This window comes from Chaetura pelagica, unplaced genomic scaffold, assembly GCF_000747805.2.
Source record: "Chaetura pelagica isolate M959 unplaced genomic scaffold, ChaPel_1.0 scaffold396, whole genome shotgun sequence".
Taxonomy (NCBI): Eukaryota; Metazoa; Chordata; class Aves; order Apodiformes; family Apodidae; genus Chaetura; species Chaetura pelagica.
Window position 1 is genome coordinate 592,816 of NW_009953493.1, and position 22,643 is coordinate 615,458.

At 36.1% G+C, this 22,643-nt stretch overlaps 1 protein-coding gene across 3 annotated transcripts in view; it reads left to right on the plus strand.

Annotated features, from left to right (window-relative positions):
• Positions 1-3,359: 3,359 nt before the first annotated feature.
• The window catches only part of LRRFIP2 (leucine rich repeat (in FLII) interacting protein 2), a 49,019-nt gene continuing 29,735 nt past the window's right edge, over positions 3,360-22,643 (plus strand). The window contains exons 1-6 of one of the 3 annotated variants that reach the window (XM_009999058.1): positions 3,363-3,452; positions 11,166-11,252; positions 13,019-13,069; positions 15,719-15,772; positions 19,133-19,198; positions 21,315-21,356. In XM_009999058.1, coding sequence (XP_009997360.1) covers positions 3,363-3,452; positions 11,166-11,252; positions 13,019-13,069; positions 15,719-15,772; positions 19,133-19,198; positions 21,315-21,356 — 390 coding nt within the window. Of the gene's footprint in view, positions 3,453-11,165; positions 11,253-13,018; positions 13,070-15,718; positions 15,773-19,132; positions 19,199-21,314; positions 21,357-22,643 lie in introns of all 3 variants that reach the window. The other 2 variants (XM_009999060.1, XM_009999059.1) reach the window with 2 other exon arrangements.

Consider the following 22,643-nt stretch of genomic DNA (forward strand, 5'->3'; position numbering starts at 1 on the left):
TATTCTCTAGTTACTGTTTAATCTAGCTAATGATCCTCTTGCTCTTCAACATGACCAGCTGGGCAAATATTCTGGCAAATAGCCAGACAATTTTGCATTTTTTATTAATGCACACACAAATTTCTATTGTCACATTTATTACTGTCCAGACCTTTTTGCCAAGGGTGGGCCTTACAGGCACCCCGCACTGTGCCCCCTGCATGAGTAAGCAATGGTTCTACAGTTTTCTTAGTCTTTCTTTCATTCTTGATGTCCTTATAGTAGCCTTTCTTTTTGTTGTTATCAGGCTTTGTAAGTTTTGACTTCATCTGAGCGTTGGCTTTCCTAGCTCCTCCTTGTAAGCGAAGGCAACATTTGTATATATCTTCTAAGTAATCGGTCCCTGCTTCCCCTTTTTAGGGGGATTTGGGCTCAGTTAGGAGTTCCATGATCATCCCAGGTGACAAATGTGGTAGATGGCTGGAAGGGATGCCACGCTTGTCTTACGCCATGGTGACTTTGGCACAATTATGCCACAGCAGGACTGAGATGAAGTGCTTTTTGCTCATTTAAATTGCTCATCAGCATGTAATATTTTTAATTCACTGCTGTATGTATATAAGTTAGTATTTGTTGTCAGCCTGAACTATATTAAAAATAACTTTATAATCTAGTATATTCAATTCCCCAAATCTGCCAGCTAAGAGAGTCTCAGTGAATTAACAAACCAAAGTTAGTTGTGTGTTAGAAGTGATGTGTTGTTTAAGGGATGTTCAGAAATGCAGTTCAAGCCTATGGTGTGTTCAGTTATTCTGCAGTTTTTAGTGAAGTGGTAATATTTAGTTATGAACTACAAATTCAAATAATTTCATTTCATGCTTAGTGACCTATTTTAGTGGATAGTTTTGAGTTATGTGGCTTACATGAACTGACCTATTGTGATAACATAATTTCTGGGTTGGTTGTTGGGTTGTTTGTTTTTTTTTTTCTAATAATATCCTTGTGAAATCCTTCTGTAGTAGGGGTGTATTATTTTCTGTGTTGATGCAACTTCTGCTTTGTGGCTGATCTGCTTTTCATATTTGAAGTGAGCCAATAAGAATTACTGAAAAAAGATGCAAATTTTTGGATGCATTTTTTTCTCAAATGTGGGCAGCAACCTGTAGCTCTGACCTTAAGCCTTTACCACATGGTCTCCAAACTTCTCTCTTTGTGTGTAGATCTGAATTAATCTCAGTACAAAACATATGTTTTCTTGCTTGTATTTAAGACTAAGATGACAGACTCTTGCCAAATAGATTAACAGCTGGCAATACTTGTCCCAGGCCTTATCTCAAGAGTCTCCCTTCACCCTGAGTTTGAGCTCTGCTGCCCTTCTTCCAAGATCCATCCTAACCTCTGATAATTGTGAGGCTGGAATCTTGTGGTTTTTTCTTGAAAGGGTGCTGCTAAGTAACACTGGAATTAAAACCAAAACAGCAACAAAAACCCCTCATGTCGTGGGGGAGTAACAAATAAATTGAACCATGAGCGACAGACAGATGTTAAAAACACTCCCTGGCAGGTGAGTCATGTGTGTTGATCTAAGCCTAACAGTCCAAACATGGCACTACAAAATGAACCAGTAGTCTCTGGAGGAATGAAATGGAATCCAGGGGGCTACTTGCATGCACATTTCCCTATCAGGACTGTGTTCATTACTGGATGCATCTTCTCTGACCACTTGAGATACTGTGTTTTTATTCTTCTACTACTCAGCCACAAACTGAGTAGCAGAACTGCAAGCTCTCCTTTAAAGTTTTTACCTTAAAGTTATTATGCACCTGCAGTATTTATTATATTTAGTTTTGGCCTCAGAATAGCAAATGGAAATTAGTAAGATTATTGCATAATTATTATTATCTATCCTATGCAAGCGCTTTTGAAGGGGTCATCTAGTTTCCAGTCTTTGTTGTCTTCTCTCTTATCAGCAAATAATGTATTTTCCTTGCCTAAGCACATAAAGTATAGTAAAAAACCTGCAAAATTTGAAGCGGAATGAAGGACTTCCTGCCTGCAAGGAGAAGACTAGCAGCATAAAGTTGGGGGGAGGGGGGTGAAGGAAGTGTAGAAAGTAAAATACAAAAAGAGAAAGTGATCTGTGATGGTACTTGATGTCTTTGAGTCTCAGAAAGTACCTAAATATATTTTGGCCTTGTGATTGCTGTATAAAAATATTGAAGTAAAAACTGCGTGCACAAAAACACCCTGTTCACTTTATATATTTTTTTCTTTGATTAAACTAAGGAATTATTGAATGTTTGCTGGTTAGACCCATTACGAAAGACAGCTCTTGCACCCGTGCAATTTCAAAAGGACAGCCAATCATGGTTCCCTTCTAGACCTTTTCTTTTGGCATGAAGAAAATTTTGTTCTAAATAAGGTGTTTTCCCAAGTCCTACATGGGATACTTATCTTCTTTATATCAAATAGCTGGACTGGCGTCAAATTCTAATCTGACATTTGGAAGGACCTCAGTGTCTGGAAGTATCATTTTCCTTAGAATATTTGAAAAAAACTAATTTAGATTATTCTTTTGAGTCATGTGGTGTTGTCTGTGGCTGTATGTGCTATGTTTTGGCTTGGTGCTAATTCTTATGTTCTTGCAATTGATAACAGAGGTTTCTGGAACAAAGACTAAGAGCGTATTTGATTGTTCTTGGTCATAATGCTAGTGTGTTTCTCTGCTCATTTTCCAAATTAGGAATCTTGTTAGGCAAAAGAATGTTTGTTTGTCTAGAAATGTCTTTACTTCAGCTGTTGTAAAACTTGTACTTTGAATGAGACCTGTTGTTTTCTACTAGTTACAGCTGAATGAAAACAGCTGCATTAAAATGTAAATAAGCCCTATCTACCTGTTGAATGCTTTGAAAAGTTTGTCTGCTGAGTCTGTCTTTTCTGTTTTGGAGAGCTCTAATGATCATAAAAGTTTTATTCTTGAACCTGTTATTTCTTATAGGATTTCTTCAATTAAATGAATACTTATTGTTAAGTGGTGTAAAAAGTGACAAGGTAGATAGTTATTCAGCTGGGGGCAGTGGACAGTTGTGCCTAACTTTGAAGCTGTGGGTAAACTGGTGGGTTCTGTTCAGTGGAAAAATGCTGTATGTGCACCTTGTAGGATGCTGTGGTGTTCTGAAAAGCTGCCACAGTTTTCCCAGAAGTGCAACTACTAGATAAGTGTTTGATAGTAGCGTTTAGTTTTCTTGAGTATTGGATAGCTAAAGAATTAGAAAATTTATTGCATTTTGGGGTGTGGATTGTTTGCTTGGATTTAATTCCAGATCTGAAAACTGAGGTTTTTCTCCTGTCTACTTTTGCAAATACAGAACCAGAGAATAAAAATGGGAACTCCTGGATCGGGGCGGAAGAGAACTCCAGTGAAAGACAGATTTTCTGCAGAAGATGAAGCTCTGAGTAACATTGCCAGAGAGGTTTGTTCATTTCAAGTTGTCTTTAACTAAGAAGCTATCTTTAATGAAGTAATAGTGTGTTAGTGTTGAATAGTAATAGTTGTAATGAAAAAATATTTTTAATATATTCTATTCCAAATGTGAAAAGTCACATTTTTGTCAAAAAAAGCCTAATCCATACACTATACTAAGACTTTGTTTTGAGTCACCACCTGAAAAATAGACAGCTGGAAGTAACCAGCCAAAAATGCAATTAACAAGAAGTTGATACAAAGGGGAATTCTGTATACAAAAGGGAATTTTTGTCCCACCGGATATAGGAAGGAGGCAGCTGGAATTTAGAGTCTTACAGACGTCTATTTGGACTAGTGTTTTTCTGGGAGGAAATGCTGTAACTTGGAAACAAAAGGCTTAGTATTGTTTGTATACAAGTGGATACAGAACCTTTGAGCTATACTATCTATAGAATTGCTCATCCTAGTTGACAAAACACAAAATCCACGTGAATCCAATGCAGATTTTAGTTGGTCTGTAGTGTAAACTGTTGTCTATTTGCATATAAGACAAAATAGGTAGATGATAGGTCTTTGAAAACACCAATTATATATGAATTTTCAAATGTAGCCATCATAAACTGTAGGCAAAAGAAATGCTTTATGAAAAAAATAGTAATTTTTGTTTAGTTGATTGCCTTCCTGAAAGTTGTGTTAACACCAAATCTGATGGAAGTTTGGGCCATACCAGATATTATCTTTAGGGGCCTTGCATGGTCTCACTCATCAAGTTTCATCTCCCATTTTATGACAAAACAGTTAAAGAAGGAGAAGGAATCTGGCTTGAAATTTATTCAAAGTGTTCTCTGCATGGTTCCAGTACAGTAACATCAGCTTGCAACTTACCCTATGAAAAGTCTCAAGAGCAAGGTATAAGAATTACCTTACTTAAAATTACTGTGGGACTTTGTTTTCTTACATGGCTAACCCCCTCGATTAAAATTTGAGAGTGAGCATAAATTAAACAAAAATGAAGGGTTCCCCCCCTTAATGCTAAATTAAAATAATCATAGGTCTCACAGCTGGAAGTCTGTGTAGGACAACCTGGCCCTTAGATCCCATGTCAGGCAGCATCTGTTGTCATTGAATTCTGAAATTCATATTATTAGCTAACTTATTCTAAAGGAAGCTTTTATTTTAAAGGAAATGGAATGTATTTATTAGGATATACCATCAGAGGCCAAATTAAATTTTGTCTTTAAATAACATTTGATTATACTGTGCTATACATATTTCTTATCCTTTCAGGCTGGGGAAGAGTTTCCAGTTAGCATGCTGATGTAGGGCATGCCAATTCTCAGTGCATGAATATAGAGAGTAGGTGTACTTTACCATGCTGAGGTTGTTATCACAACGGTATGGCTTGCTTATCTTTTTATTGTTAAAGGGTGTTTAGTTCCTCAGCTTCCTCTTCTGAAATTACCTTTTTAGCAGATGTTACTTAAAACAGTTGAATTGAATCCTGTAATCCAGAAGTTAGATGTCATGTGAGGAAAATGTGCCTAAAAGGTGTTCTAGGTATCAAGAGATGGTAAACAGAATATGTTGAAACAAAAGGCTGGCACTCAGGATCACCTGTATGGAAAAACTGCATAGAAGTGCTCTGGGGTTTGGAGCAGTCAAACAACACTAGGAATTATCAGAGCTTGCAATACTAGGAAGGACTTCTAGTGTAGCTTATGAAGCTACAGGTTTTTTTTTTCCTTCAAAAGTTTAGATTTCATAAAGCATTTATCCTATCTTTTCTCAGCACTCTACTCTGACAAAATTAAGATTTCTTTGTTCATTGGGAGGTGTCAAAATAAGTGGTATCTTCCTTTTGGTACCAACAAACATCTGCTTTCTAGGAAACTGTGTAAAGAACTCTGGCACTGATCCAATAAATAAATCCCTGTATAGTAATTTTTCTGCACCTGTTCAATCTGGTGTGTCAGCTTCTGAAAATATTTCATGGAAGACAAAGGTACTATCATAGAGTCTGATGGGCTTGGTAAAAATATTTATTTTCTTCTTTAATTTTCTTCATCTTGCCTCTGCATCAGAGAACTTTTCCTCTGTTGGTTGTGTCTCCTTTTCACATCTTGTAGCACAAGTGCTGTTATGTAAAGAATTCTTCCATATCTTTTCCTTGGTGGGGGAGTTTGCATTGAGACAAGCTCTCCTGCAATGCCTCTGCACTAAAAAAGGCACAAGTATGCTAAAGCATTAACATTGGAGTGAATTATTGGTTTATTCCAAGAACAGCTGGGTTTCCAGAACTCTTTCTTTGGGACCTACTTTGTATTCTCTTGTGTATTATCCTTCCTGGCATTGAATTCTCTGTGCTCACTGAAACTGAGGAAGAGTGAGTATCCAGGGGCAGGGGTCTGTGCATCCTTTTCTGGAAGCTGTGCACTCACCATATTGTTCAGTGTCTTAAGTGAGATTAATTGCAGCTGTTAACTTTGGAAATTGTACAGATGTGTTGTGTTTATTTAAAAAACTGTGAGAACAGGTGTATATGTATTGTCCAGGTCTTCCCTGCAAGGAGAAGAGCAGCTCTTGAGAGTCTTCTGATTATAGCAAGGTTAATTTGAAGTAAGCACAACTTTAAAAAACAAACAAACAAAACCCAAAACAACAACAAAAAAAATCCCACACCCTATCTCCTGAAAATATGCAGAGTTCCTTTATACTACCTTCTGGTTCTTTCTCTAGCTGTTGTAATGGATTCTGAAGCTGTTACTCTTTGTCAGTCTGAGAAAGCTATAAGCCAGCTGGTGTGGAAGACACTTTGTCCTGTGGAAAGTGCTGCCGAATAAGAGAGAGGGATTGTCTAAGGCAGCTTTGGGCTCCTGTCAAGGTTAGGTTCTTATGTGGGAATCCTCTTTGTTTATATTCATGTTCCACACTGGATACAGCTGATATGATTTCCAGTTCTGTTTCCCTTGCAGTTTTGTTGTGGAGATTATCTGCTTATACAGTTGTTTTGTGAACAGAATATCTGCAGCTGACATATGCATCACTGCTTCACTTTCATTTATGGACAAGTTGTGTTCATTTTAAACATTCAGCAGTAACCCGTTGTCACCAGGCATCTCTTACGATTACTTGAGACCTCTTTCTCCAAGACCAGCCTCACATACCAGAGCAGAGGTTTCAGTCGCTTTTGCATTCTTAGGTTCACTTCAGTTCAAGCTCAGGTACAATGAACAGGTCATGCCAGAAAGTCAGAAGAGTGTGAATCTTCTCATCTCACCAGTCTCAACCCAATAAGCTGCAGTTTAAATGGACAATGAGGATTTACATTTTATACTGTTCTGTGCTTGTAGCAGCAATCATTCCATTCTGTTTAATGCTATTGAAGCTTTTATGCTAATGAAATTTTTATGCTGAATCTGAGCTAATTAATAAAGCACCTTCTCTACAGTATGAAAATTATAAACAAAACAGTATGGCTATCTAGTGAATCCCTTCTCACAAGCAAGGGGAAGGAGGAAGATGCCTTTCTACGCTTTGGAGACAAGTGTTGTTCTCCTTGCTTATCATGAAAGGAAGCTTCTACCATATCAATTCTGTCTAGTAGTATACTTCTTACCTTGGTGAAGAACTTAATCATTGTTGTGAAAAGACGAAGAAACCCACCAGAAAGAAGAGACTCCCAACTCCATCTTTACAAAGGCATGAAAATTAGAATATTTTCTTTTCCCCTTTCTCAGTTGCTTCTTGCTGAAGATATCTTTGATTTAACTGAAGAACTAAATATTTACCTTGGAAGTTGAGATAAAATGGTTTGAAAGGTTTTCAGAAGATTGTGGCAGAATATGTATTTGAAATAAATAAAATATATAAGTTAATTAAGCAGACATAGCTTTCTAAATATATATATAGTTGTTAATATTTGCTTTTTAGGTGAAAAAGAGGAAACTGACCATGTCTCTTGTAGTGGAAGAAGAACATTATCTTGCTACCCTACATTTACTACGTTTATGCAAATAGGTTTAACCTAAATAAAGCATACTGCTTTAAGGCAGTAGGTAGCGCTTACCTGCTTGAAAACCAACAGGATCATCATGTTCTTCTAGAATGAAAGGCTGCTTATGCAGGTGCAAGGAAACATGATTCTTATTTTTTATGTAATGCTTTTTGGTACTTATTTTGAAATTAAGAATTCTGGAACTCAGCAGTTAACAGATGGCTTTGTTTTGTTACTCAGGGCAGAGGTGATACCCAAAGATATGCAGATATGGCACTTAGTTTAAAATCATATATTTGTCCTTAGGGTAAGAGATAAGGAATAGCATGAGTATGTAGTTATGTATGTAGCATCAGATGTAGTTACTAATTAATCCTTTATTAATTAGTCCTTTTTTTCCTTATTAAAAAAAAAAGTCTTGAGGCTGTCTTCCTAGGAAAGTAATAGGTTTTTCCTACCACATTTATTACAGAGATCTTCTCTATAGTCCTTCATGTTCTTTTCTCTGTATCAATTCTATACAAATTTGTTGTATGTATATTTTATGACTTCTGTTTGCCCTCCAGAATGTATAATCAAGAGATTTCTCTCCATTTTGTGTAAGCATAAGATCTGGATAACTCATCTCTTCCAGTTGAAGTGTTTAAGATAATCCTGCTGTCACATTTCTTTTTAGCAATTGGAAGTCCCCTTTAGAAACTTCTAAGGTGTCAGACTTGCTAGACCTTGGGGAGTCTACAGTTTAATTTTTACTTCAGAAAAAATAGGAATGGTATGTGTTGTATCACTTTTTAACCTGCTGTACCTTGATTAGATTGTGATATATCTGTATCATAAATAATTTATTTATGTGTGTCTGGTCTAAAGATTTTATCGAGAACAATGAGCAATGAAACCAAAATCAAGACTAGTGGCTGGTCTGTAGTTTTCCAAGACTGAAATTTGCTTAACAGAAGCTATAGAGAGCAACCTGTACTGACTCTCAAGCTCCTGTGGGCAAGGAATGGTGATGTGTTTAGAATGCTCTTCAAATACTAATTGAATTAGAAAAGAATTCTGACATGACTGCCTGTCTTTGTGCTGCTTTGGTTTTGTTTTGGTTTGTTTTTTTTTAATAGTCTGAATTTCCTTTCTGTCCTACTTTTATAGTCCAAACAGCTTTGTTTTTTCAATGCAGTTCTCTATCCAAAGCTGTCATGGCACTCTATTTCCCTTAGCATGTATTTAAAAGCTTAATTTTCAATGCAGCTTCACTGATTTGTGAAGAGTTTCTTGGTGGAAATTTGTTTCACAATTTTTATAACTTTTTTCAGTAACACAACAGAGTGAACAGCAGAACTGAGAAATAAATCTGTGTTTTTGAATTGTGGTTATGTCTTTATTAGTGTTAATTTTTAGTTTCAGTTACATTGCTACCGAGATTTGTATGACAATGTTGTATATATTAGTAACATGAGATCTTCTCTCTAACAATTCTACTAAGAAAAAATAATTACTCAGTATGATGCCCTTTCAGTTAGCAGTGTGATTTGTCTCTGGCTCTAAAGTTTGGTGAAGGAAGCCCAAGAACTGTTCTTTCAGCTGCCAGCTTCATCTTTTTGAAATTGTGTACTTTCTAGAGGAACCTGGTTGCTTAGATTAATAATTAATGTGATACCAAGCAATTATTTGCTAAAATTTCCTCTAAACAGATATTTTTTGCCTTAATTTCAGGCACTCATTTTATAACAGATGTTTATAGAATTCTTCTGTATTTTACCAAGGGTTTAGTAAGTTGGAAGAGATGGATTTCCCCCCCCTACTGTCAGAATGTGAAAGTTAGGTCTCTGGCTATAGGACTAGGAGAGAGTGGTGAAATGTGAACTGATTTTTAGCATGAATCAGTAAACAAATTAACTTACTATGTTTTACCAATAAAGCTTTGCCAGAGTCTAAAGGCTAGATGCCCATGGCTGCTGATGTGTAGACAGAACTAAAGCCAGACATATCAGCTGTTTTGAGTCATTTCTCTTTCTGTGCTGCATATACACCTGTGTGAAAGTTTATATGGGACAGAGCTGTTGTTATAGACAAATACAGAGTAGGGCTGCAAGTGAGAAATGATTTCCTGTTGCATGGGAATTCCCTTGCTTTCCTCTGTGCTGTCATCAGGTAGGAAGAAAAGTAGCTTTATGCTGCTTTGGCAGTTGATTACATTGTGGCGGTCAAGAGTGCTGACACAGACTTGGAATCATCTTAGTGTGCAAAATATAGAAAAACAGTCTTTGTGAGACTAATTCTGAAGTTAGGATTAACTATTTCAAGTAATAAAAATACAATGTTTGCTTTTTTTCGTTTCATTATTTGATAGATAGTTTTGTTTTTGTAGTTCAATCATAATTTAAACCCTGGATTAAGTCCCCCTTCTTTTTTTCATGAATTGCAAGTAATTGTTGTGAATTTCATAGGTTTCTAATGTTTTACATAAACCTATGATATGATAGTGGCAAAAGCAGGAAAAAAACTATCCTCAATTTATGACAAAATCCCATTGAATTTTAGATTGTTAAAAAGTTATTAAAACCCCTAATGTTTTAGAAGTCAGGAATTCTGAATTTTTGGCTGATGGTGGTTCTCATAAGTTTTTTATTAACATTAGCTAGACAACTGGAGTTTTTGCTGGAAGACCTGTCTTTAGTGGTTTAATATTTCAATGAAAATTTTCTCTTTAATTCTTATCATTCAAACATTAAAATAATTAGCTTGTATTTTCCTCAAGTGTGAGCTTTATGTCAAAATTATTGCCTCATTTAATTATTAAAATTGAGGCAGTGTTTAGGGTCTGAAAGACAATGTACTTATTTTTCATTTGAGGATGGATAGAAAGTGGAGAAAAGCAGTGCAGGAGATGGAACAGCTTTTTGGTACTGAAAAGGAAGAGGTGTCACTACTCTGCATTCTGTCCATCCCTTTTGCTGCATCTGGTGTTCATAAGATCTTTGTACAAGCCAATTCTTTTTATTAACACAGCAGAAAACTCAGAAAACTACTTTTTGTTATTGATAATTTCTGCTATGATAGTTAAATTGGCTTACAGCAGAATCTTGATGCTGGAGCTGTGTCTGAGGAAGGTGTTGGGGAGTCTAAGAGCTTGAATGGAAAGGTAGGGAAGTCCCTTTTTGGTTATGGTGAACATTTTAGTTAGTTCTTCAGGAACTGTAACCTTAAATTCCTTCCTTGTGTTTTGTCCAATAATAGATCTGATTTTGATTGCTCTCTGAAGTAATTGACTTCTAAGTTATGTTTTCTTTTTTAAATAATTTCAAGTTATAGCAGAGCTTTAAAATATTACGTGGACATAGGTGGTTTAATATCTTTGTTTTGATTCTTTCTGTTTGTTTTCATGTCTTTCTGTCACCAAAGATACTGCAGCTGCATATGTACCTGTTGATTATGCACAGGAAAAGTCATATTAAACTCTGCAAGACATGAATCTTTAGATTTAGTCACAGCAATGTTTCTGAGCACAGTTCTTAACAATATGTAATGCTTTTGACTAGTAATGATATCTGTAAGGCCTTGGGTATATATCCTGTCTGAAATTTCATTCTGAGAACTGATTTCTTCACCACTTATTGCAACGTTAGAATCTTAATGTGTTCTTGTGAAGAACGTTATTAAATTGAGTACTGAAACTGATATACAAAATACATGGTTCTAACTTGCAGGTTTTCAATTTGCTTGTAGGCAGAAGCCAGGCTTGCAGCCAAACGGGCTGCCCGAGCAGAAGCAAGAGATATACGTATGCGAGAGCTGGAGCGACAGCAAAAAGAGGTAATGGAAATCATCAGAAATCATTGCAAACCTTTAGTAAAGTTCGTACTGTGTGTTTTTTTTTTTTTTCTGTACCTGTTATCGAATTTTATCTTTTGGAGTAATTCAGCTTCGTGCTAGGATTTTCAGCATTGGGCAACTGCCATCTTCTCTCTCTCCACCCGTGCCCTACCCTCCTCTTTTCTCTCAGGTTATATATCTAAAAGAATAATTTGCTTTGTATTTAACTGTGGATAGCACCTCAGAAAATACTACTCTGAATATTCATTTTGAACTTCCTTAGTAGTTACGCTCATATTGTGGGAAAAATCTGCTGTGGAAAAGATCTGCTATATAAAATAGATTATTAGCACCCTGAATTTGAAATGAAAAATAAAACATTTTTTATGTGCCTTTAAATTCTACCTTTACAGGCAAAATCAGGTTTTTTGGAGTAATTCAGCTTCGTGCTAGGATTTTCAGCATTGGGCAACTGCCATCTTCTCTCTCTCCACCCGTGCCCTACCCTCCTCTTTTCTCTCAGGTTATATATCTAAAAGAATAATTTGCTTTGTATTTAACTGTGGATAGCACCTCAGAAAATACTACTCTGAATATTCATTTTGAACTTCCTTAGTAGTTACGCTCATATTGTGGGAAAAATCTGCTATGGAAAAGATCTGCTATATAAAATAGATTATTAGCACCCTGAATTTGAAATGAAAAATAAAACATTTTTTATGTGCCTTTAAATTCTACCTTTACAGGCAAAATCAGGTTATTGTATGGCTTACCTTTAACGAATGCACTAAATTGAACACTAGCAATCAACATTGGACAAAGATTAGTCTAAATGTTTATATTTAGGTAAAGGAGACTTGCATAAATAATTTTGCATAGAACATTAGCAGCTTTCAGCTTCTGAAGTGGAGTTTAATGTTGTCTAGATTTAAATTACTAGGTTTGTAGCTGAGTCACCTGGTGACTTTTGTGCATTTTTAAGAGCAGGTACTTAACACATGTCAGTTTCTTGGCCTGTCGTTGCTGTGCAAAAGGTTCATGTAAATATGGATAACTGACAGCACAGCATAAATAATAAACATGTTGGTGCCCAGAATGTACACTATCTAATGTATAGGATAAACAACTGTGAAAAACTAAAGAGAATTGTTTAAATCTATTTTTAATGTATTCATACTTAGTAACTGCGTAATTTGAATATGTGACTTTAGGTATACAGTTTTCAGTTAATTTCTTACCATATGGACTATACCAAAAGTGTTTGCAATCAATACCTATTGGCAAAATCTTTAAAAAACAAACCAAAACAGATTAGGATAATATTTACACATAGGGTTGTGTGTTGCTCCACACATTTCTTCTAAAAAAAATTTACATTTCTTCAGCAAAAAAAAAAATATCTAGGAACTAGATTTTCAGCAGTGATTATTTCATGGTTATTGCATTTGATTCAGGATTTGACATACTGTACAAAAGATTGACAACTTATTCTTTATAATGATTACATTCCAGGTAAATACTGACATTGGAGGGGGTTGCTGTGGTAATAAAAAATATAATTTAGAAAACATGTTTTTGCCTCAATTTTATACTGCTCTCATTATTCCAGAATTCCAGGTTTTTAATTGCTGTAGATACCTGAGATTATACGGAACATTATGTGGCAATTAACTTAAATTTTTCAAAATTTTGTATTTAGGAAACCAGTCTTGTGTGGTGACTAATCTATATTGTAAATGGTTTGTTTTTGTTTTTACATTCTATAGCTTTCTCAGCATTCATATGATAGGAAATGGGCTCATATCCAGAAATGGATGGTAGGCTAAAACCACCTGTTGTGCATGTTTTTGCTACTCAGAGAACTAACACAGGATCTGGAGGAAGTAATTTACTAATGGTTTGCTGTGTGTCATTTTGAAGTGTTTTATTACTGAGAACAATTGCATATATCAACTATATATGGATGTGGATAGGCAGGATACTTCATGGCAGCAAAATACAAACTATGAAATGAGATGCGCTTCTTAAAATGAAATGTTTTTTGTTTCCACCATGTGCTGGCTTAAACTCATGAATCTATTTTAAATGTAACTACGTTAGTTTCAATCTAGGCAAATGTATTTTCAATAGTAAATGTTTTTTTGTCAATTCATTTCTGGGGTTTGAGGTTTTTTACTTTTTTTTTCTTAGTACACTTGCATTTATTCGTTTCCTCTTTGAGTAATGTGGCAAGTGCTAGTCTTTATACACATTGTTAAGTAACTAATATGACTTAAAACTTCTGTAAAAGATTTTTTTAAAAAACCTACAAAAATAAAAATCCAGAAAACATCCCATGCATCACTTGCATCCTTTTATACCTTGTCACTTGCTTTCACTTAATAATAGAAAAAAAGACTTGACTGTTCATTTATTTAGTTTAAATTCAGTAATTCAGTAAGGAGTAGAGATAGTTAAGTTACAATCTGAGAAAGCTGCAGTTTCATCTAGTGCAGTGCTTCGTTAGAGTTCCTTTCACAGCCTTCATGTGCCTCTTAAAAAGGCACATGGGAGATACAAGTTTTAGGGAAGCATTCACTCTTGGAACATTCATTTTTGAATCAGAAAGATTTAAGTAATACATACCAAGACTAACCATCATTTCAAATAGTTAAAACTGCTATGACTGTTAATAAGCACTTCTGTTGAGAAATCCTAGAATTGTCACTAAAAATTTATTTGCAAAATTTGTGCTGACTTAAAATTGTCTCTTTGCCTAGCTGATATTTTCATGTATATTAGTTCTCAAATCACTTACATAGAACAACATAACTTTCTGGTAGCTCTTGATGGAATGAATGTTTTTGCTTTAGAAGAAGAATTTCCAAATTGTGGAACATAGGTTGCATTTGTGAGCAATCTCGCTTTGAAATTAAACTCGTAAGAGGCACATTTGCTGCAGGATGTTTCTGGGTAGATGTCCACTCCTTTCCTGGATCAGGAAACCTAACCTGTCTTAGATAAAGCACATCTTTCAAGCTTAAATTCTTAGAAATCAAGCTTGATAGCTACCAGCAGCAGTTACCCCTTTGCTGTATGTGCTGTAGTTCTTCCTTTATCCTTTGGCCTGACTATGCTGAACACTTAACAATTGTTTTCTATTTTCTGATTATATGTTGGGAACAGACTTGTCACCCTAAGTAAATTATGTACAGAAATGTTCAGAAAATGCTATCAGAAGCTGAAGTTTTGCATTATAAGAACATATTATTAGCTGGGATGTCATACTGGCAATTAAGACTAATCTTAATTGACACTATAAAGCAGACAACTAAAATGTCATGATGAAATAAACTTTTTTTTTGTTGTCTTGTTGTGTTTTTTTTTTCCCCTCTTTGGGAAATTATTGTCTTGCTGAGTATTAATTAGACCTCTTGAATAGTCACAGAGTAGCATTAAACAAGTTAATATATCTAGTGATAATGTAGGAAGTAACCACATGACCAGCAGTATGAAAGCCAGACTTGAGATACCTGTCTGTGATCTGGAGGCTGAGCTTTTAACTCTAAAGATAAGTGGCTTACACTGTTTAGAATAGTTTGTCATACTGAAAACTGTAGAAGGGGAGTCATTTAAGGAAGGATTTCTAGTTTTAGAGCCCTATTGTAGCTTTTAAATAGGATAATTTACATAGATGAAGCTTATTCTTAACGTGCTTACCTACTGTACCTAAAATTTTAGAGGCTTATGGCATGTGAAGCATTTTCATATTTTAAATTAGTTGTATTTTTCTGCTGCTGTATATTTCCTGCTGCTTCTCACATATTCCTTTGTGTGCATGAAAATGAACATTCCTTGATCTTTCAACAGAAATAAAGATATTGAAGTGCCTTATCTACATCTCTTTCCCAAAACTTTTGAAGTTGGGTTTATTATTTTCACTGTCATCGTAGAGCAGAATTACCTATAGAACTTACTTAAGAAGCTTTTTTCTTATAATAGAGGAAAAATCTGAAATATGTGTGAGGAAATTGAAAATTATCATCTCTCTTAGGGCTAAAATAACTTAATAAAATGTTCACAATCTGACTGTTGCAGTTACAGAGTAGATTTCTTACTAATGGACTGGTTATTTTGTAAAGCTTTTAATTTTAAAAAAATTTTTAATTTCTCAATTTAAATATTGTACTTTCTTCTGCATTAATACAGTAATCAGAAGAAAGATTGACTATTGAACACTAATAATTACATAACCCTCCAATATACATTTCCTAATATAGTATGTTGGCATACTTACCCAAATCAGGTGAAATCACAGTTCTTCTGATGTGAATTAGTTCAGTTGCCACAATAGTTTATTCAAAATACTACATCACATTAAAAGTGCTAACAGCATGTTGCTCACCCTTGCTTGCTTTTACTTTGTCATCTTTTAAGTATTTTTATTTTTTTTTCTGTGAAATAATTCTGCATTTCTTCTTTCTCAGGAAGATTCAGAGAGGGCCAGGTACTCTCACCGGTCCAGTCGACATTCGTATTTGGTTTGTGTTCAAACTGTGTATTTTCCTTTTCCATTGTGGCCATTTAAAAAAAAAAGTTTAGATTTCGGTTTCAGTATCTTAAAGCATCATCTGCTCCCTAAGTCTTCCAATTATTAGCAGTTATAGAGTCAGTATTTTAAAGAACGTAAAATCTTAAAGTTCATCTGTTTTTTTTATTTCCTTCAGTATTGACAAGGTGGTTTATTTTTATATTTCAGTATTTTCTTTTAAAAGAATTTCAATTGTCACATTTAACTCTTTGACCTTTTTTATTATAAATACCTCTTGCTTTTTTCCTCTTCTACATATATTTATTTACAGTATATTTTCATATACTGAAAAGGCATTTGAGTGGGCATTTGGAAACTGGGAATACATATATTTGTATTTCATATGTAATACATATGTATATGTATTTCAATAATCAATTATGTAGAATAACATTTAATCACAAGTTTTAAGTGTAATATTTTCATATTACTCCAGTCTAATAGCATTTGCTTCCATTTTAAAATGCTGAGTAATTGTATTTGCTTAGACTTCAGACATCATCAGCTAGTAAGAATTATTGGCTTGTCTTGAACTGATACAGTATTGAGATTACTACATAAGTTGTACATTGTCCTGTAATTACTACTACATTGAGTCTCATGGGCAGATGTGAAGGTGCTATTAATGATCAAGCACTGATCTAGTTTAGATAGGTCTAACCTGAAGGTGCATAAATCTATGGGACGTGATGAGATTCACCCACGGATCCTGAGGGAGCTGGCACATGCAGTTGCTAAGCCTCTGTCTGTCATATTTGAGAGGTCATGGTGGTCTGGTGAGGTTCCCGCTGATTGGAAAAAAAGGCACATAGCCCCTATTTTTAACAAGAGGAAAAAGAAGGACCCACAGAACTACAGGCTGGTCAGTCTTACCTCTGTGCTTGGCAAGGTCATGGAGCAGATCCTCCTGGAAACTGTGCTAAGGCACATGGAAAATAAAGAGGTGACTGGGGACAGCCAACATGACTTCACTAAGGGCAAATCATACCTGACCAATCTGGTGGCCTTCTGCAGTAAGGCTACAGAGATGGTGGATAATGGCAGAGCAACTGATGTCATGTACCTGGATTTGTGCAAGGCCTTTGACACTGTCCCACATGACATCCTGGTCTCCAAACTGACAAGGCATGGGTTTGACAGATGGACCACACAGTGGATAAGAAATTGGCTGGATGGCAGCACCGAGAGAGTTGTGGTCAATGGTTCAGTGTCCAAAAAGAAGCAGGTGACGAGTGGTGTTCCTCAAGGGGTCAGTATTGGGACCAGTGCTGTTTAACATCTTTGTTGGAGACATGGAAAGTGGGATTGAGTGTGTCCTCAGCAAGTTTGCTGATGATACCAAGCTGTGTGGTGTGGTTGACACGCCAGAGGGAAGGGGTGCCATCCAGAGGGACCTTGACAGGCTGGAGAGATGGGCCAGTGCCAACCTCATGAAGTTCAACAAGGCCAAGTGCAAGGTCCTGCACCTGGGTTGGCACAACCCCAGGTACAAATACAGGCTGGGGGGAGACTGGCCTGAGAGCGGTCCTGAGGAGGAGGACTTGGGGGTGGTAGTAGATGAGAAGCTCAACATGAGCTGCCAGTGTGTGCTGGAGCCCAGAGAGCAGCTGCATCCTGGGCTGCACCAGGGTAAGTGTGGCCAGCAGGGCCAGGGAGGTGATTCTGCCCCTCTACTCTGCTCTGGTCAGATCCCACCTGGAATACTGTATACAGTTCTGGAGCCCTCAGCACAAGAAAGATGTGAACCACCACGGGCCAGCAAGAATGATCAAAGGCCTGGAGCACCTCTGCTATGAAGACTGGCTGAGAGAGTTGGGGCTGTTCAGCCTAGAGAAGAGAAGGCTCCAGGGAGACCTTATAGCACCTTCCAGTACTTGAAAGGGGCTACAGGAAAGCTGGGGAGGGACTTTTCATCAGAGAAGATAGTGATAGGACGAGGGGTAATGGTTTTAAACTGAGAGAGGGGATATTTAGGTTAGATATTAAGAAGAAATTCTTCACTATAAGAGTGGTGAGGAACTGGAATGGGTTGCCCAAGGAGGTTGTTGATGCCCCATCCCTGGAGGTTTTTAAGGCCAGGTCGGACAGGGTTTTGTGCAATCTGGTCTAGTGGTTGGGTTTTCTGCTCATGACAGGATGTTGGAACTTGATGATCTTTAAGGTCCCTTCTAACCTTAATGATTCTATGATTCTAATAGAAAGAAGAATCTCTTTCCTGTTTTACCTATCTGTCTCAGAAATTCTACGAGCAGGCAAATTTTGTTTAATAGATTAAATACTTTTGCTGACTCACAGTTATTCTGAATTGATGCCACTCAACTGAAGATGGGTAATACTTGTTGATTTGTAAATTGGGATTCATTCCAAACAGATGCTGTTGGTTGTCTGCTCATTGTTGTCTTTCCTTACACTCTAAGTATTATTTTATTTCTATGATATTTGTTGAAGTAAAAATAGTAGTATATTAGGATACAACTTGAAGAAGAGTTTAGTGTGAGGCAGGGTTTTGTCTCTTTGAGAATACAGGGATATATTATTTGTTAGTGGCAAAGATTCAATGATGCAAAGTGTCCCAAAGACTGCTAATGGAATTATTTATTACATTGTATAGGCTCTACTTTAGCCTCTTTAGGTCACATACGGTGCTAAATAATTATTTTATTGAGTGTTTGTAAGCATTTTCCTGTTTTTAGTAGATCTGCCTAGAGATCAAATTGTCATTAATATGGATATATAGGCCAGGAGAGGAACAAATTGTTAAAACAGAAGGATTGGGTATTTTATTTTAGAAGATGGAATTAGCTCTTTCTTTGTGTGACTTAGTAAGTGACAATAATTATTTTTTTAAAGTGATTTCAGCAGTTAAGTGTAATCTTTGATTAACTGAATTTTGTGTAATGTCTTGCAAGTCCTGGTGTTAAGTAAGGGCTGCTTGCAGTTTATCACACAGATACCACATGATTGGGGTTTGTGATCTTAGAGGTCTTTTCCAACCATGATGATTCTATGATTGATACCAAATGAATCATTTAAATTTAGTCATGTTGAGTACTTTGCAAATAGTAAATGGTCTACAGGAAAAGCATGTAAAATGCGCTGTATGGCAACACTGAAAAACTTTTGAGCTGTTGTAGATCTGCTTTTTCCTTTTTTAACATATTTTCTATCTTAAGATGGAGTTTAAATAATTTACCCATGACTAAAGAGTAGTCATTTATGTGACTGCCATTTATTGAAGATTAAGAGTTATTACTAGAGCTTTTAATTATTTTTTTTTATATTGATTTTTTTTTACAATTTCATTCCTAAGAGTCCTTTGGATGTCAGTGGGTCTCAGAGGAGCAGAGCAAGTACCTCCAGAAGGAGAGATCTTGTGGTGTGTAGCCTGAAATGAGCATGCTTTGATGTGTTTACATTAGAATGTTTTCTGTGTCTACTTACCAAAATGGTAGTTTGAAAGCATGCTGCTTTGTAGAAAATTGGATTAGTTGAACTGCTGAAATGATCGATGCAATTGAATACTTTGTGATAGCAAGTTTAGAGGGCTCAAAAGAAGTAATAAGTGGTCTGTCTTGAAGATAAAAGTTTGAAGGATCTTAATCTCTTCAGTCTCTCTCTCCTAATGTCTAAAAACTAGAAGTAAAATAAAGTGACAAAGCTTGTGCATCAAGTAGTAGATGCAAAGATGTTACTAAAAGTTATGTCAGGAAACCTTTTTTTCTCAGTTATGTTGTAATTTAAGTCCCACAGTTAAGACTGGAACACAAACACAAATTTTACTTTTCCAGTATTTGTTAGGAGACTGTTAAGGTGTTAATAGTGAAGCAGAGGTGTCAGCTAAGTGTTGTGATGATAATGACTATTTGAATGATCTGGTTCTGTTCTCTTATGCAGGGTTGCTTATCAGAAGGTAGTAATTCAAGATAAAAACTGTTTGTAAAGAAAACCAAAACTGTTAAGTTGGTTAAAACTGGTACAGTGTCCTATGGGTCCTGTTTAGCAGCACAAAAAGGTACCATAATCTGTAGTGTCCAGGGACAATACTTAATGGGGGGCCTTTATAGGTATGGGGGAAAAGATGAGGACTCGTGTTTCAGCAGGGCCTGTAGTGATAGGGCAAGGGGTAGTGGTTTTCAACTGAAAGAGGGTAGATTCAGACTAGGTATTAGGAAGAAATTTTTTTACAATGAGGGTGGTGAAACACTGGAGGAGGTTGCCCAGAGAGATGCTAGAAGCCCCATCCTTGGAAATATTCAAGGCCAGGTTGGATGGGGCTCTGAGCAGCCTGATCTTGTTCCTACCCATGGCAGGGGGATTGGAACTAGATGGTCTCTGCAGGCCTCTTCCAAACTGAACCATTCTATGATAATACAGTATAAATATTGGCTATATTAGAAATATTTCTATGAACTAAACCTGGCCTATATTGATTTCTAAAGAATATAAAATCTAAAATCAAGGATTTTTTTGTGTTATTTTGATCTGTAGAAGGCATTTTCAGACATCAATAGGCAAAAAGAACATTATTTTTAAATCTGTCCTGTAATGCTGGTATTTAAGATTACACTGGGTAATACTCTTGTATGCTGTTAGCATATAATGTAATGTTCTCAAACTACCTTCAATTTCTATTTTGTCTTGTTTTTTAAGAAGGCTTAGGATGATACTAAGTAACATTTTGGATTGTGCATTACCTACAGTCAGAATAGCTAAGGTGCATGTGACATTTTAACTAAACTATAAGGCAAAAGCTTGCTTAGAATATTTAAGATTTGTATATTTTTAAAAAAATAATAATTATAAACTCCATGGATTTTGCTGTTGCTGCACAACAAGACACACGGGGACACGGGCTAAGCTGTTATTACAAAGCTGGTTTCTTAAGTATTGTTGAGTTGCCAAATCTGCTATGCTGGCAGTCTCTTTACACACAGGTGACTGGCCCTTTCATCCTAGTATTCCTCCTTTTTCACACACTCGTTATTCTGAAAACATCTTTATCCCTCCTGTTCTCCACCTTTGATTCCTTCCCTGATCCCAAGATGCTATTCCTCTGTATCCTGTAATGTCTTCCATACCCTGTAAGCAATAGCCTCCCTCAGTCTGTAAAGTGCCCTGGAGAGTCCACACACCTTGATGGCTTTCACACCTCCACAGCTGACTGATGTTCCTCTTGGCTCCTTTGCTTGTGTGGAGATGAGCCTTTTACCAAAACCACATGGAATATTTCACATAACACACTGCTGTCCAAAATTATCTTGCTTTTCAGAAAATGGGATGATGTTGGCTGAAAAAAAATTAGTTATTAAGTAGTGTTCCAGCCTCAGAAGGCTTTAGATTGGATAAATGGCATTCTTTCATAATCAGTATGATTTTTTTTTTTGTAATTTCCTTTAAAGTATTTTTAGTCATTCTTTGGAAAAAAAAAAAAGAAAGCTATTTTTCCCCTTATTTTTCCTTCATTATTTTAATTTCCTTTTCTTTTACTTCAGTATGACAGTGCTAAGGATAGATCTGCAAGATACTCGATTCCTGTATGTTAACAGATTGCATGTCTTTGAGTGAAGACTGCTTTTGGGCTTTGTTTTTAAGGTCTTATGACACTAACTAGCTCCTTAAGCAGAGGTGTCAGCTAAGTGTTGTGATGATAATGACTATTTGAATGATCTGGTTCTGTTCTCTTATGCAGGGTTGCTTATCAGAAGGTAGTAATTCAAGATAAAAACTGTTTGTAAAGAAAACCAAAACTGTTAAGTTGGTTAAAACTGGTACAGTGTCCTATGGGTCCTGTTTAGCAGCACAAAAAGGTACCATAATCTGTAGTGTCCAGGGACAATACTTAATGGGGGGCCTTTATAGGTATGGGGGAAAAGATGAGGACTCGTGTTTCAGCAGGGCCTGTAGTGATAGGGCAAGGGGTAGTGGTTTTCAACTGAAAGAGGGTAGATTCAGACTAGGTATTAGGAAGAAATTTTTTTACAATGAGGGTGGTGAAACACTGGAGGAGGTTGCCCAGAGAGATGCTAGAAGCCCCATCCTTGGAAATATTCAAGGCCAGGTTGGATGGGGCTCTGAGCAGCCTGATCTTGTTCCTACCCATGGCAGGGGGATTGGAACTAGATGGTCTCTGCAGGCCTCTTCCAAACTGAACCATTCTATGATAATACAGTATAAATATTGGCTATATTAGAAATATTTCTATGAACTAAACCTGGCCTATATTGATTTCTAAAGAATATAAAATCTAAAATCAAGGATTTTTTTGTGTTATTTTGATCTGTAGAAGGCATTTTCAGACATCAATAGGCAAAAAGAACATTATTTTTAAATCTGTCCTGTAATGCTGGTATTTAAGATTACACTGGGTAATACTCTTGTATGCTGTTAGCATATAATGTAATGTTCTCAAACTACCTTCAATTTCTATTTTGTCTTGTTTTTTAAGAAGGCTTAGGATGATACTAAGTAACATTTTGGATTGTGCATTACCTACAGTCAGAATAGCTAAGGTGCATGTGACATTTTAACTAAACTATAAGGCAAAAGCTTGCTTAGAATATTTAAGATTTGTATATTTTAAAAAAAATAATAATTATAAACTCCATGGATTTTGCTGTTGCTGCACAACAAGACACACGGGGACACGGGCTAAGCTGTTATTACAAAGCTGGTTTCTTAAGTATTGTTGAGTTGCCAAATCTGCTATGCTGGCAGTCTCTTTACACACAGGTGACTGGCCCTTTCATCCTAGTATTCCTCCTTTTTCACACACTCGTTATTCTGAAAACATCTTTATCCCTCCTGTTCTCCACCTTTGATTC